Source organism: Sus scrofa, chromosome 1 (genome assembly GCF_000003025.6).
Source record: "Sus scrofa isolate TJ Tabasco breed Duroc chromosome 1, Sscrofa11.1, whole genome shotgun sequence".
NCBI lineage: Eukaryota > Metazoa > Chordata > Mammalia > Artiodactyla > Suidae > Sus > Sus scrofa.
The window spans coordinates 267,434,449-267,450,090 of NC_010443.5; the positions used below are offsets into that span (position 1 = coordinate 267,434,449).

The 15,642-nt window shown below is 46.6% G+C and overlaps 2 protein-coding genes across 5 annotated transcripts in view; both read left to right on the forward strand.

The window, feature by feature from the left end:
- The window catches only part of ZBTB34 (zinc finger and BTB domain containing 34), a 28,632-nt gene continuing 15,529 nt past the window's right edge, over window positions 2,540–15,642 (forward strand). Inside the window, exons 1-2 of one of the 4 annotated variants that reach the window (XM_021069173.1) lie at window positions 2,627–2,641; window positions 5,558–5,677. Coding sequence is in view for 1 of the 4 variants with exons in the window: in XM_021069158.1 (XP_020924817.1) it covers window positions 3,838–3,929 (92 nt within the window). In the remaining 3 variants the exon portion in view is untranslated. Of the gene's footprint in view, window positions 2,642–2,805; window positions 5,441–5,557; window positions 5,678–15,642 lie in introns of those variants that run through there. The other 3 variants (XM_021069168.1, XM_021069179.1, XM_021069158.1) reach the window with 3 other exon arrangements.
- The window catches only part of RALGPS1 (Ral GEF with PH domain and SH3 binding motif 1), a 333,379-nt gene continuing 320,354 nt past the window's right edge, over window positions 2,618–15,642 (forward strand). Inside the window, exon 1 of the mRNA XM_021069060.1 lies at window positions 2,618–2,641. The gene's annotated coding sequence lies outside the window, so the exon portion shown is untranslated. The remainder of the gene's footprint in view (window positions 2,642–15,642) is intronic.

Sequence of the window (15,642 nt, forward strand, 5' to 3'; positions counted from 1 at the left end):
TCATTTAGAAATGCCTCAAGGATCATGGGAAAACAGAAATGCATTTGCCCTAATTGTGAAGTGACAATTTGCTAACCAAAATAAGTTAGTAGAGATCATGACACATAATCAGCTAAATGGCAAGAGCAGGGCACTGGAAAAATATATGAGTTGCGTGACCCAGTTGGGTGGAGGAGCAGATACAAATCCCTGAGGGAAAAATACCCGGCATCCAATGGACAGCTGGTTAAGAACTTTGAGACACTGGGCACAAAGTTTAAATATTAAGGAACATTTTAGCTTTTATAATCCTTAATGCCACACAAATACTTTATTACAGCCAAGACGACACCAATTGTTACCAACAGATTTAGCAAAAATCAGTTAAAATGATGAGCCCCACAGCTGGTCTGTGAAGAAACAGGAACTCACTCATGTGGGGTGTGAATCAGCCCAGGGGTCCTGCGGAGACCTGGCCTGACAAGATGATACCTTCCTTTGGCTTTGGGTTCACAGAACTCACTCTTAGGGACAGATCTTAAGGAAATGGTGAGACTCTCTGCCCTGGTGCCTCCAGTTAAGAACTGGTTACCTAAAATTCTGTTCAGCAAAAGTTTCTATTTGTATCAGAGAGACAAGGGTGCTCATCCCAAGTCTGCCATTTAGCTGTGTGACTTTTTAATTTTTATTTATTTATTTGTCTTTTTTGTCCTTTTAGGGCCACGCCCACGGCATATGGAGGTTCCCAGACTAGGGGTCTAATCGGAGTTCTTGCTGCTGGCCTACGCCAGAACCACAGCAATACCAGATCCAAGCCGGGTCTGCGACCTACACCACAGCTCACCCTACACCACAGCTCACGGCAATGCCGGATCCTTAACCCACTGAGGGAGGTCAGGGATCGAACCCGCAACCTCATGGTTCCTAGTCGGATTCATTAACCACTGAGCCATGATGGGAACTCCTAGCTGTGTGACTTTAGCTATGAAACTTAACTTCTCTGAACCTCAGTCCCCTCCTTAATTAATGGGGAGAGTAATAGATCGCTACCTCCTGGGGTTATGTCTTAAAGGAGGTCAGGCACATAAAGTGTCTACAGAGCGCCCTGAACATATTCAACAAAGGGTAGCTGTGGCTAGTGGACCCAGCCTTTCCCATATGCAAAGGATGAAGTAGGCATCAAGAAGCCTCAGCTTTATAACTTGAAGAGGAGCTGGTATCTTTGACTCCTCGTTTATTTTTATCACAAAGTCAGAAAAAGGAAAATAAACCTCAGCCACAACTTCTCAGGAGTCCACCAAAATGGGAAGGGAAGGTCTTCAAAGGCTGTTAAATTTGCCTGACAGGGAGGAAAATGCTGAGCAAGGATCCCACTCCCTTGGGTATCTGGAAAGATCTGGACATGCACATTTTTTGGAGACCTGGTCTGTGACAGGAGCTTCCTACTGAAACCAAGCAGGGCCCTGCGGGGGGGGGGGGGGGGTCTTGGGCACAAAAGCCTTTGTGTGTCCCTCCTTTTTTGTTTTTAGGAAATAGGCCTCATCCAGCCTCCCTCTTCCCAGACTTCCAAAAAGTAGGTTCAAACAGTTGCTAATTAGAGAAAGGAAGGGATACAGGGAGGAGGGGGGAACAGTTAAAAAAAACAATGGTGCAGGCTGTAGGCAGGGTCCTGGTTCCTCCCCCAGGAATATACATAACAATACCTTCCAGCTCTTCTGCAGAACTAAAACCCCCAACGAATGAAATGTATTAACTACTTCATGAAGCATTCCTCATTCCAGAAAGGACCACCAGAACCAGTCCCACCGCCAATAGGACACCCCTTTGAAAAATACAAACTTGCATCTAACTTTACCTTGGATCTGTTTTCCATTCCCCAAACTACAAAACCACCTCTTCCAAAGGAGGACACAATCTTTAGGGCATTAGCCTGCTGTGGCCGCCTTTGGCTGGCTAAGCAATAAAGCTACTTTTTTTTTTCCTCCTCCACTAAAACAGGCCGTTTTGGCAACAGTATCCCCAAGTTTGGACTTTTCACATCCGTTTTGCGGGAAGAGGAAATCTGCCCAAGGTCCTCAGTTAGGACTGGGTCTGGTAGGTAGTAACCACCCATGAGTAACCACTACAGGGTAGGGTGAGGAGCAGGCATCTAAAGGGCTGTGGGAGCGAGGGTCCCAGCGGAGGGCAGGCGCAGGCCCCGGGGTGATGGCGGGTCGACTGTGCTGGCCTCTCACCCACCCCGCTCCCGGAGCGCCCGGGCGCGCCCCGCCGAGCAGCCCTCCTCCCACCAGCAGGAGGCGCCCAGGAGAAGGCGGGCGGGGAGGCCACGGGGCGCAGAGCTGCCGCCGCTCCTCCCCCAGTCGAAACCAAGGTTGCCGCTAGCCCATTTGTTCGCAGCGAGGCTCCTGGACGCGGCCGGGACGGGAACCGGGATCCGGGATCCGGGATCCGGTGTCCCTGAGAGGGGCCCAGCCAGTGTGCCCCGCACCCTGGTCCGCGCCTGCCCGGAAGCGCCGGCGCCGAGGGGGCGGGGCCGGGAAGCGCTTCCGGGGGCGGGGGGCGCGGGCTGGGGCGGCAGCCGGAGCGGCGGGGACGGGCCTGGCGCCGGCGGCGGCGGAGGGGGCGCCGCGGGCGGGCGATGTGAGCGCGGCGCTCTCGGCAGGTGAGAAGCGCCTGCGGGGCTGGCGGGCGGCGGGCTAGGCGCGGGCGGAGCCGGCGGGGTGGGAGGCAGTCCCCGGCCGCTGTCCCGCTCCCTCTGGGCGCGGCGGGGCGGGAGCCTCAGCGCCTGGTCAGTCCGGCGGGCGGGCGGCGCGGGCAGAAGCCGAGGCCGGGTGGGGTCGGGAGGCCCCGGGCACCTGCTTGGGCCAGGCGCGCGCCCTGGAGGGGCCAACCCTACTCGGCCCTGGAGTCCGGACGCTGTTCGCGGGGCTGAGGGTCCCGCTCGACCAGCTGCCCCCGGGCTCTCCAGCCTCCGCCCCGGGCGTCTTGGGATCCCCTGCTTCCGGGCCCCTTGGCTCCAGGGGCGCTCTCTTTTTGTATGAGGAGGCCGAATAGTTAAATCCCCTGGAGACCTGGGCCGGGCCATGGGGTCGGCCCTGCTGGTGGCCTCCACTGAACCCCTGCCCCACGCCTCCGCCTTTCTCCAGGTAAACAGGCGGCGACGCGACGTGCTTGGCCCTGGACGACTCCATGGTCACTCTCACCCTCAGACGGTCCTGCTTTTACAGTGGGCTGGGCTGGCCTGGGGGTGTAAACAGTGTCCTTCTAGGCTAGATGGCTGTGCCTTAGGGCGTCATTAGGCTGGGAGTCTCGGTCTTGAGGCTTTCAGCATGTCTCTTCCATGCTGGGCCTCAGTTTCCCCATCTGATCAGTAAGAGTTTTAGATTAGTTCTCTAAAGACTCCTTCAGCTCTGCCATTCTCCGTATGTCTGAAATTGGAAGGGCTGTCCCTGGTTCGAGATATTGGACCGTTTCACTGAAGACTTTTTGCAAATATGGACTTTTTAGCCACTTAATACAATTGGTTTCACACAGGCTTTAAAATGAATCAAGAATCGTCTCTAAACCTTTCCTTGTCGTAACTCTTCCTTTGCTTTTGTTCCTAGTAGTAGTCAGTCCCATCCTGCAGAGTTTTTGCATGTAAAAATTTTTTTGTTGTTTATATTTGCCTATTTTCTCTTTGTTCCCAGTCAGGCCCTCTTTGCTTCACATCTGGATTATTGCAACAGCTTCTTAGCTGGTCTCTGACTTCAGAAGTTCCCCCCACCACCTCCCCCATCCTTCCTTTATGCTAATGCCAAACTTAATATAGGAAGTCAAAAAAAGAGTTGAGTGTTTGCTTGCTTATTAAATGTCAAGATGCTGTTCCATGTGGTGGGGGGAAGAAGTAGAAGGCACACTTGCAGCCTCCGAGCGGTTTACCCTGGTGCTAAGACTTTACCTGGGAAAAGGTAATTGGTTGATAAGACAAGCCTGTGTGCTTTAGAATTAAGTGGGAGGCGAGATGGAGAGGTCACTGTAGGCCAAGTGGTCAGGGAGGGCTTAGTGACGGGGGTGGGGTTTCAGCTGGCTGCTAAAGGATGAGTAGGATTCAGATAGGAAAAGAAGAATCAGGCCCAGTGATCTTATGGAGTTAGTGAATAGACCAGTCTCCCGGTAGAGAAGGGTGCGTAAAGGAAGGGAACAAGAGGATAGATTGGTTGGGCTAGTTCCTGAAAGAACTTGAACACTAGGCCAAAGTTGAAACTGTTCTAAAGGCAGAGGTGAGCGGCAGGAGATTAGGGGTGGTTCATGATCTTTTGCAGGAGGGGGAGGGAGAGAGGGCTGGGAGATCCGCTGAAAGGCCCTGCAGCATTTATACCACTCTTCAAAGCTGCGTAGGTCCTCGGCCTGCCACCTCGCCCACCCTGCCATTTTAGGGCTCCCCTTGGTTTGGCCTCTCCTCGCCTACCTGGACCTTATTCCCTGCTTCTCCTTCTCCCGGTCTGTCTCCTGCAGAAGTGAGTTTATGACTGCCTCTACGGCTTTGCTTCTCTTCCCCCTTCTGAAGTACTGGCCTCCTTTTTCTTCTCCTCTGTGTAAATTCTCCATTTCACTTCCTTCAAGCCCCTGCTGAAGATATACTTCCTCCAGAGGGTGTTCCTTGACTGCCCTACCCCCATGCCTTTGTGGCATTCAGAATCTAAAGCACAGGATTCAGCACTTGTTCTCTGGTTATTGAACTTGCTCTTGTTCCGACTGGAGTGGGCGTTTTTGAGGGCATTATGTCTTAATACTTCTCTCGAAACCCTTGTAATATCTAATACTGTAGCTGGACTTTTATAATAGATACTCAAATACTTCCTGATTTTTGTTGGTAAATGACTTCTTAAGAAAAAAAAGGAAATGCCTCCCCTTTTTAAAGGAGAATCTTTTATTACCAGTTTTCTCTGTCATATATCATTTATGTCTAATGCTGCCATTCAAGGTGGATGTGTTCAGCTTTCATTCTCTGCGTGCAGATAACGTAAAGCGAATCTTTGAAACATTAAAACGTTTATTTACTCTGGATTATGGGAAAAGAAAAAGTCGCAACTCTTCAGTTGGAGACTTGGGGAAGGAACATCAGCTTCGGAATCAGACGCGTCTGGGTTTGAATCCCAGGAAGGCTGCTTACTAGCCAAGTGAACTTGAACCATTTATACAATGTCTCTGGGCCTCTGTTTTCTCATCTGTAGTGTGGGGGTAATATAATCCCTTTTGTAGGATGCTAGGAGTTTTAAAGTGAAGAAAAGTATATGAAGGAGGTAACAAAGTTTATAGCACCGAGTAACTGCTTAATGCATTTTCATCATCATCATGATTATTATTAGGTGTAAATTTATCAAGGCGGAGAAATGATAGGCTGCTGAACCTCATTGTAGCTCCCGAGACTTTTCTACGTGCCTCTGGATCCTGCTTCTACCTTCCTCCTGTCAAAAATGTCAGTACCACAAACCTAGAATGCGTCATTATGTTTTCCCCATTAGTTTTCATCTTTCTTTAAATTCTGCTTAATGTTTTTCAGACTTCTTAATTGCGTCCATTTAATGTTTTGTAGTTGACAAACTGCTGAATATAGCTTAGTGATGGACATCAACTGAAGGCAGTTTAATTTCGAATAGTTATTTTCTGGTTGTATTGATGGCGTGGAAAACCTCCTGGATGAAAGCAATTCAAGGTGAGCTTTTCTAATCCTTTTATCGTAAGAGGCGGGACTTAATATATTTTCCGGGTCCAGTGTCCCCTGAAATGCCAGCGGTAAGCAGACAAGATGCTACTCCTTGACATTTTTTTGAGTTCTTTGCCTTAAGAAAGCTTATTCATTCATTCAACTGAAACACATCTTTCTATTTCATGATAGGATTTTAAACAGCTAATTGCCCACTTCTTAGAAGTAAAAAGAATGGACATTATGCAGAGAAATGGCTGTAAAGTACAAGAGATTGTAACCTCTTTATTATTGCTTTGTTGGTACAGTCGATAAATCCCTAAATGAGAAAATTTTTTTCCACTCAGAGGTGATCAGTGAGACTCCAGCTCCAGTGAAAACCCCACTGTAACTGGATTAAAATCTTATTCCTGTAGGAGATAAGAATTATGGTTCGGGAGACTGTCAAATCCAGGTTCAAATCCTGGCTCAGCTGGTCATTGGTGATCTCAGGAAAAGTTCTGAGTCTCTCCGAGTGTGTTTTCTCATCTGTAGGATTGGGTAGCTGCACATCGATCTCACTGTGGTCATGGATTCAGGGAGCAGGTAACGAGCTTACTTAGCATACAGTACACAGTAGGAGCTCAGTAACTCTTATTGCCACTCGGGTTAAAGAGTCCATTCCCACCCTGCTGGGAAGCTCAGAAGAAGCGTCTAGTATTTTGTACTGACTGAAAGACAATCCCCACTGTCAAACCAAACCGCACTCTCAGAATTAGTGTATCTGAGCAGACTTGGAGAATGTTAACGCCTTGGTAGGAAATCTAACAGTTTGGATAAAAATGTTCTTTCAGGCTCACATGAATTAATGCAGTAAGAATTCTAGACTTGTTTTCTTTTAAATTAGGATGAGTGCTTCATGAATATCCATCACGGAATGCCATTTTATTTATTTTTTTCTTGCACTGGGTTTCAGCAGCACCAGAATGTTTCATGCAGCCCTGGTGTTATTCGGCTGCTGCTTTCTAAAGGATTAGATTATAATTTATGACAGCTCAGTTTTAGTTTCGATCTGGACCCAGGCAGAAATACCTAGGAAAGTTATTTTATATAGTTGTTACTGCTGTTACCATGCCCGTTGTCCTCAGTGCTTCCATCTGTAGTCTTTTAATGACTTTTGTATGAGAATGAAAATTAGGGATCTTCAGGTCTTCAGTGCCTGATAGAGAGAGTCTAGCTTGAGTTGTGTCTCTGGTACAGCAAGAGACTGAAGCCAGCAGGTGCGAATCTGGGTTTGGAATCATGAGCATCGTGATTGAGAATAATGGGTACCTCCTGGTGCCTTAAACAACTTCCAAATTTGTAACCTTGCTTTCCTTTCTTGGAAGTGTCGCAGGGTATTTTTAAATGAAGTGGAGCGAATTAGAGTGTTTATGGGTTAGATGGGAATGAGCCACCTTGCTAAATTTTTTCCTGCTGGTGAGACAATCCTACCTCTTTTGGCTCCTCAGCAGGAAACGTTGAAAGCTAAGTAAGTGTGCAGCTACGGTAGCAGTGATAGATTTTGAGTCACCAGCTTGGTTTAGGTTGCATCCGCTGACACATGCTGGGAGCCTCTCTGCCAGACTCTGGGCACACAATCCCTGCCCTCAGAAAGCTCACCACCAGAGCTGTGAGCTTGGCAGCCCAGGAGGCTCAAACACTCAGTACATCCCAGAGTTCCCGTTGTGGCTCAGTGGAAATGAATCTGACTAGCCTCTATGAGGACGAAGGTTCCATCCCTGACCTCGCTCAGTGGATTAAGGATCCGGCGTTGCCATGAGCTGTGGTGTAGGCCAGCTGCTACAGCTCTGAATCGACCCCTAGCCTGGAAACCTCCACATGCTGTATGGGTGTGGCCCTAAAAAGAAAAAAAAAATCAGCACATCCTGATTGCTTAGGTTTTACACTTTTACTTTTGTTCTGGTTGTCATTATAGAGAAATGGTCCCAGGGCTTTACCCAGGGCTATCGTAGAGGGGATTTCAAGGCCCATGTGGGTGTTTTGCCCAGATGATATGGAAATGTCCTTTCTTATCTTGAGGTTCTCTTTCAAATGGGTTAGCAGTGTGGGAAGATGTCACTAGTCCCGGTTCTGTTTTCATGGTTTGTTTCCTTTCAGCTTAACAAAAGGCATGATGCAGAATTTGACTCCTCAGTGAAATGATGTGTTAAGGAGAGGGCTAGGTGTGGATATTTAATCTTTCAGGAGATCCCGTCTTTCGGTGGGGCACATGACTGTCCTGTTCTCCAGTGTCTTGCCTGTTTGCTCTCCCTGAGTAACCTCCTCTTACCACATCGATCCTTGGTGTGGGCCAGTTTTTGTTACTCCCTAATTGTGCTTATTGGACAGCTCTGCTCTCATCCTGGGGGGCAGCCTAAACTCAGCTTGTCTGAGGCAGAACGAGCTTGCCTTCCAGAATGGATAACATCCCTCAGTCTCCAAGCCCTGTTGAGTCCCTCCTTGGACATGCCACTAGAATTCAGTTTGCGTTTTCCACTCTAGCGTTTTCCTCTTTCCTTCGTCACTCCTTGTATCTTGGTCCTGGCCACTTCCCCAGGCACAATGCATCTTCACGCCACTGTTCTTTGCGTCTGCCCTTCTTTCTGTCTGGAGGGTTCTTTCTGTTCCCTTTGAAATGCAAAGTCCTGTTCAAATATTATTTCCACCATGAAGTTTTTCTTTGTTCTGTTTTGATTTTTTAAAAAATCTCTTTGGTCAAAAGTAATTAGTCTTGTCATTTTTCTCATTGTTCTTTGTTTCTGCCTCTGTAATTAATTGTCTGCCTGATACAGTAATTATCCATTTCCAGCCCATCTTTCTCTAGTTTCTCTGGTTTTAAAAATTACATATTTTCAGGTAAAATCCTATAACATATCTTGAAAAAGCTTTTAGTGAGAATAATATAGCTATATAATAAAACAACTCAAAAAGTATAAAAGTCTGTTTCCCTTTCCTCTCTGGTCCTTAGTCCTCATTCCCAAAAGTCACCAGTATTAACAATTTCATGGTGTTCCTTCCAGAAAGGAAATAGCAGCATATATTCATTCTTTTTAAAAAAATAGCATGAGGGGAATCCCTATATACATACATATTTTTCTTATCTTGCTGGTTTGGGCTAAATCTTAAAGCTTTTCCATATTGAAAGATATAGATCTGTCCTTTTTAGTGGGTAGTATATATTTTTTTCTTTTTTATTTGAACCAGTCTATCCTCTGGGTTTTGAGATTGTTTCCCACTTTTTTTTCTGCTATAGCAAATAAAAATGCGCAGCGCTTGTTATATATATCCTAACATGCTTTTTAAGTACTGTATATTAGTTTTTTCTGTTTTGTTTTTCTTTTTAGGGCTGCACCTGCGGCATATGGAAGTTCCCAGGCTAGGGGTTGAATGGGAGCTGCAGCTGCTGTCCTACCCCAGAGCCACAGCAATACCAGATCCTAGCTGTGTTTTCGGCCTACACTGCAGTTTACAGCAACGCTGGATCCTTAACCCACTGATTGGGGCCAGGAATTGAACTCACATCCTCGAGGATCCTAGTCGGGTTCCTTACCAATGAGCTGCAATGGGAACTCCCTGTAATTCACATGTTTTGACCATGAATAAAGCTAAACATCTTTTCATATGTTTTTTGGTCACTTTTCTTTTTCTTTGAACTATTGGTATTTTTTGCTCCTTCTTCCATAGGGTCAGCCCATTCTTTTTGAATTATAATCTAAATTAGAGAATTTGGAAAGTAGCCCTGTGTTGAAGTTCCCGCTGTGGGTTAAGGATCCAGCAGTGCCATAGCTGTGGCATAGGTCGAACAGCTGGAATTTGATCCCTGGCCTGGGAACTTTCATGTGCCACAAGTGTGGCCAAAAAGGAGAATTAAAAAAAAAAAAAAGGAGAGTAGCTTTTTGTCAAATGTGCATGTACTTTTCCTTAGTATGTCATTTATTTTTTGGCTGAATTGGGGAAGGGTTTTTTTTTTTTTCCCTTTTTTTGGCCACCTTCAGGCATGTGGAGTTCCCAGGCCAGGGAGCAGATCTGAGCTGCAGCTGCGTCAACGCCAGATTTTGAAGCCACTGTGCCAGGCTGGGGATTGAACCTGCATCCCAGTGCTCCAGCCGATCCTGTTGTGACACATCAGGAACTCCATTATCACATATTTCTATGTTGTCAAGTCTATTTATCTTTGTGGCTTCTGGGATTTATATTAGGCTTGCAAAGACCCCTGTGTGTTACTATAAATAAATTCACCCATACTTTCTTTTAGCTTTTTTTTTTTTTTTTGCTTTTTAGGGCTGCACTTGCCAGCATATGGAAGTTCCCAGGCTAGGGGTCGAATTGGAGCTGCAGCTGCTGACCTACACCACAGCCACAGCAACTCAGGATCCGAGCTGAGTCTGTGACCTACGCCACAGCTCATGACAATGCAGATCCTTAACCTACTGCAGAGGCCAGCAATCGGACCTGCATCCTCATGGACCCTAGTTGGCTTTGTTTACTGCTGAGCCACGAAGGGAACTCCACTTCTAGTTATTTTTTTTTTTTTGTCTTTTTGCCATTTCTTTGGCCACTCCCGCGGCATATGGAGGTTCCCAGGCTAGGAGTGGAATCGGAGCTGTAGCCGCCGGCCTACGCCAGAGCCACAGCAACCCAAGATCCGAGCCTCGTCTTCAACCTACACCACAGCTCATGGCAACGCCGGATCGTTAACCCACTGAGCAAGGGCAGGATCGAACCCGCAACCTCATAGTTCCTAGTCAGATTCGTTAACCACTGGGCCACTACGGGAACTCCCTAGTTATTTTTTGATGATAGTCACATCTTTTAAAAATACTGCCCTGAGACTCTAGTGACATTAGATGGAAAACAGTAGGACCCTCCTTACTTCCCTGGTGCCTTATAAAAAATTAGTAAACATGCAGCACCTTTGAAAACTTAGGGAGCAGACAGAACCTCCTCACTTGCCCACTTGCATCTCTCACACGCATCCTATCTTAGTAAATCTATTTCTTGCTATCAAAAAAAAAAGAAAACTTGGGAGCTGTATTTTCCCATTAATTGGGCGTTTTATTTTATGTGAACCTGTAGTGATCATACATAAGAGCACTCATTGCCTTTTGCCTCATTTGCTGGAGCTGAGTGGGAGGGTGGGGTGGAAGGAAGAGCAGAGCGTCCATGAACTGCTCTCTGTTCACCCTTCCCGGGCCCAGTGTGTGTGGTAGATTATGGTCAGCTGGTTTCCCTGTCTTTGCAAAGTGGCTTTTTAAATGTATTTATTCTTAGCCTTGGAATCTGGATTAGGGGTATCATTCCCTTGTTTGTAGCATTTCAAAATAGTGTCTTGTCCTGATGCCTGGGTGTGGTCCTATGTTCTGAAACTTTTTTGGGGTGGAAACGTGCAAAGATTTCAAGCAGCTCTACTTGCTAAGCCTTACTGGCATAAGGTCTTGCACCAGATCTTAGTTTGCAGAGCATGCGTGCATGTTTTTGCCAGGACCCCCTCGCCTTCACGTTTTACTGCAAGTCTGTGGGTCGAGTATCCAGGCTGACTTGTATGGGGATTTACAGGACAGTGCCTCTCCCCCTCGGCTTGTACCCGCGCTGCCTCCCTGGGTGATTGGCCTCCCTGCCCCCGTTGCCAGGTCTGCCTTAACTCCCCGCATGTGTCCTGCTTGGTTCTGTCTTGCCCTAGCTTTGCTTCTGGCTTCGGTGTTTCAGACTTGGCTTCCTCACTTCTCGGTCCATCCTGGAGAGCCCCTCACCTCACCGTCTACTCTTGCTTTTTGTTTATTTATTTCTTTTTCTTTTTCAGCTGCACCCACGACATGTGGAATTCCTGGGCCAGGGATCAAATCTGAACCACAGCTGCAGCACCTCTGGATCCTAACACACTGTACCACAGCGGGAACTCTTGAACTTGGGCTGAACCTGTGTTGTCTGGGCCGCATTTGCTCTCTGCGACTTTCACCTTCGAACACTGAAAGGACCACTTACTTGAGCCTTGTATCAGTGGTTTCTAATTAATGGATGCTTTAGCAGATAAAGTTAGCTGTTTGTTTAAAGCAGGTAAAATCAGCCAGCCTACAGGGCTCTGATGAGGATGAGAGGATAAAGCTGTGAATAGGGGAGGCAGAATATGCTGCAGCTGGAGGGCCACCTGGGTCTTCTTTCTGATAACAGCCCTTCTCTCCACTAGTGACTTTGATCTAGAAGAGAGGGAGAGCCTCGTCTTGAAAGAGGGTGCTGTCGTAAATTCCTAGAGCTGAGACTGCTCAGTCTCTCGTAAAGTTGACGTGTGTTACTAAAATGCCTCCTTTGGCCTTTCTTCTCCGCCTCTTTCCTCCTCACAGAGAGGAGGGAGTAGGAGCCTTGGGCAGCAATGGGAGGATGTTTGCCACCTGTCACTGTCCCTTTCCCTGGCCACCATCTACGGCAGGAGTGTAACCTTGAGCAAGTTTTCTTTTCCTGTCCTGCTTCCTCTCCTGATCCTGCTGTTCCACTTGGGCACATTAAACAAGAATAATGGGGAATTCCTGTTGTGGGTTGAACCCAAATAGTATTCATGGAAATGTGACCTCCCTCCGTGGGTTAAAGGATCCAGCGTTGCCGTGGGCTGTAGTGTAGGTTGCAGGCACAGCTCAGATCTGGCATTGCTATGGCTGTGGCATAGGTTGGCAGCTGCAGCTCCAATTTTACCCCTAGCCTGGGAACTTCCATATGCTGTGGGTGTGGCCCTGAAAAGCAAAAACAAAACAAAACCAACAAACCCCATCTAGAACAAACAACAAAACAAAACAAAACAAAAAACAAGAATAAGGGGCTAATGTCTATGGGGTCTGGATGGCCAGACAGTCCTGAAAATGTTAGCCTCTCGGAGCCTCAGTTTCCCCATCTCTCAGGTAGGGGTAATAGTAGCTGCCTTCTGGGGAAGGTCAAGAGGATTTATTTAGTGAAATAATGCGTATAAGACCTTTAAGCCATGCCTAGCATAGAGTACTGAGTAAATGTTGTTGAGTGGTGATAATGATGGATTTCCCAAATAAGGCGGGGGAGGCCGAGGAGTGTGGGGGAAGGTGGCAGTGATCCTCCTGAGTTGCTGAGACCAGTGTAGGTGGCTGGACAAATGTTGGGACTGCCCACATCAGTGGTGGTTCTTCCCAGAAACTACTGTTGAGACCAGTGGTGGCAGTCTAAGCTGGCCGGGGCAGGGGCTGGGTGTCAGATGAGAGCTGCTTCCGGAAGTGTGAAAGTACATTTAAGTTAAAGAAATGAAGAGCGGGAAGTTTGTGTGTCCATTGGTTGAATGAGCAGCAAAAAGCTATGACGAAATTAAAAAGTTGACAAGTTTGAATTTCCAAACAAACCATTTTCAACTGACATCCTCTCCATATCTGTTTTTTGAAAGAAATTACTTCTTTTTTTCTTTTTTCCTTCTTTTTTTTTTTTTTTTTTTTCGTCTTTTTAGGGCCACACCTGTGGCATTTGGAAGTTCCCAGGCTAGGGGTTGAATCGGAGCTGCAGCTGCCGGCCTGCACCACAGCCACGCCAAATGTGACCCATGTCTGCAACCTACGCCATAGCTCACTGCAATGCCAGATCCTTAACTCACTGAGCGAGACCAGAGATCGAACCCGTGTCCTCATGGATACTCCTTGGGTTCTTTACTGCTGAGCCAACACAGGAGCTCCTCAGGATGTTTTTTGTTTACTATAATGGACAGAAAGACCTGTGATTAATCTGTTGAACTGAAGAATACTGTCTGATGTACTTAGTGTTTTCTGATGTAGCTCCAAACTTAGTCTAAAAGAAAAACTAATATAAATCACTTCTATGCCATTCCCATATCTCTCTGAATTTGGACAAGTCTGCAGTAAGCCTGTATCAAACTGCAAGACTGGGACTCTTACTCATCTTTGAATTCCCTTTGGTTTTATGCATGTAGAAGATTGAAATTGAATATTTCCTATAAATGTAGAAAAATAATTTAAATTCCCAGTCAGCATGCCATTTAGTGATTGCAATTAAATCCAATACTGGCAGCACATTTGACAAAAGGCTAATTTTCTTAATTTGCGAAGAACTCTGATGACAGTTCAATAAAAAAGGCAGATGTGGGCAAAGGATGTGAGTAGGTAGTTCAAAGACAAATTTAGACAAATTGCCATTGAACATGAGAAAAGCTGATCAATCTCATTTATAATTAAATCACATCAAAACAATGAGATACCGTTTTTAACCTGTGAATGTGGCAAAAGTGAAAAATTCAGTTGTCATTCTTTCTTTTCTTTTTTTTTTTTGTCTTCTTAGGGCCACACCCGTGGCATACGGAGGTTCCCAGGCTAGGGGTTGAATTGGGATCAGAGCCACAGATGCCAGCCTACGCCACAGCCATAGCAGTGCCAGATCCCAGCCGTGTCTGCCACCTACACCACAGCTCACAGCAACGCTGGATCCTTAACCGACTGAGCGAGGCCAGGGACTGAAACTGCGTCCTCATGGATACTAGTCAGATTTGTTTCCACTGAGCCACGATGGGAACTCTTCGATAATCATTCTTGACCGTTATGGGGGGAACTGATACTTCATGGGCTGTCGGTGAAAGTACAGTTGCTGCCACCTTTGGGGAGGTGGGTTGGCATTACCCATTGATGTGAAAAACTAATGCAGCAGCTCCTCTGGAGGAATACTTTGACTGAATTGTCTCCTGCTCTTGGTGTCTCACGGGGACTGATGAAGTACATCGTGACACAGCCGTGAAGGGAATACCGGGAAGTAGGTGAGTTTGTGCTGCTATGGAAAGGTGTATTAAATACATTTTTAAAAAGCAGAGTGCAGGAGTTCCCATTGTGGCTCAGTGGTTAATGAATCTGACTAGGAACCATGAGGTTGGGGGTTCGCTCCCTGGCCTCGCTCAGTGGATTAAGGATCCAGCATTGCCGTGAGCTGTGGTGTAGGTCGCAGATGTGGCTTGGATCTGGCATAGCCGTGGCTCAGGCGAAGGCCTGTGGGAAGGCCGGCAGCTACAGCTCTGATCAGAACCCTAGCCTGGGAACCTCCATATGCCGTGCATGCGGCCCTAGAAAATACAAAAACAAACAAACAACAACAACAACACCAAAAAAACAGAGTGCAGAACAATTTATGCTGATTATGTTTACAGTTTTTGCTGAAAGAATATCAGACAACTTTTTACCAGTGATTATCTTTGGGAAGAAAAGCTGGAGAAGAGTTTTGCTGTCCATTTTATATTTTTCTGTACTGTAGTTTGAAGTTTGACCATATGCATATATTTCATTTTAAAGATGAAATTAAACACTAACTTAGGTATGGGCCCACTGACATTCTATGCAGGGAGAAATCAAGACCCCCAAGGAACCACTGAGAACCATGCTGGGGAATTGCTGATATGGGGGGGGGTAGAAGGTTCTGGTCGACCTTGATGTCTCTGTAAGAGGTTCTGGCTTTCCTCTACTTCCATTTATCGCTGGACCTGATAAATCTGGTCGATGGGTGTAGAATTGTGGTTCAGTATGCCTTTTATTCCCTTTAGCCTGGTCATGTGCCTAGGACATAAATACTCTGTCAATCCCCCATATGTCAGCGTTGAGAAGCCTCTTACTCAAGGGTGTTGCTTGTTAGCAGCTTTAGGCAGGAGTCTGAATTTTGTTGTCACTGCCGAGAGGAAGTGGCAGTGTCGAGGAGAGGAGAGGAGAGGAGAGGAGAGCACTTCCTCTCTCGTTTTGCAGAAAAATGGAATTCCTCTCTTAGGTGTTAATCATGGTCTTTTTCTCGTCGGTGATTTTCTTTCCAAGTGTAGTTCTCTACTTTTCTTCTGAGAAGAAGATAAAAAGCCACACACAGAGAGGAAGGCTCATTGTGAAGCTGTTTTCAGTTTGGCAGACTATTTCAGAAATGCTTTTTTGTTTTTATGTATTTACTTCTTGTTGGTTTTCGCCCGGGACTCC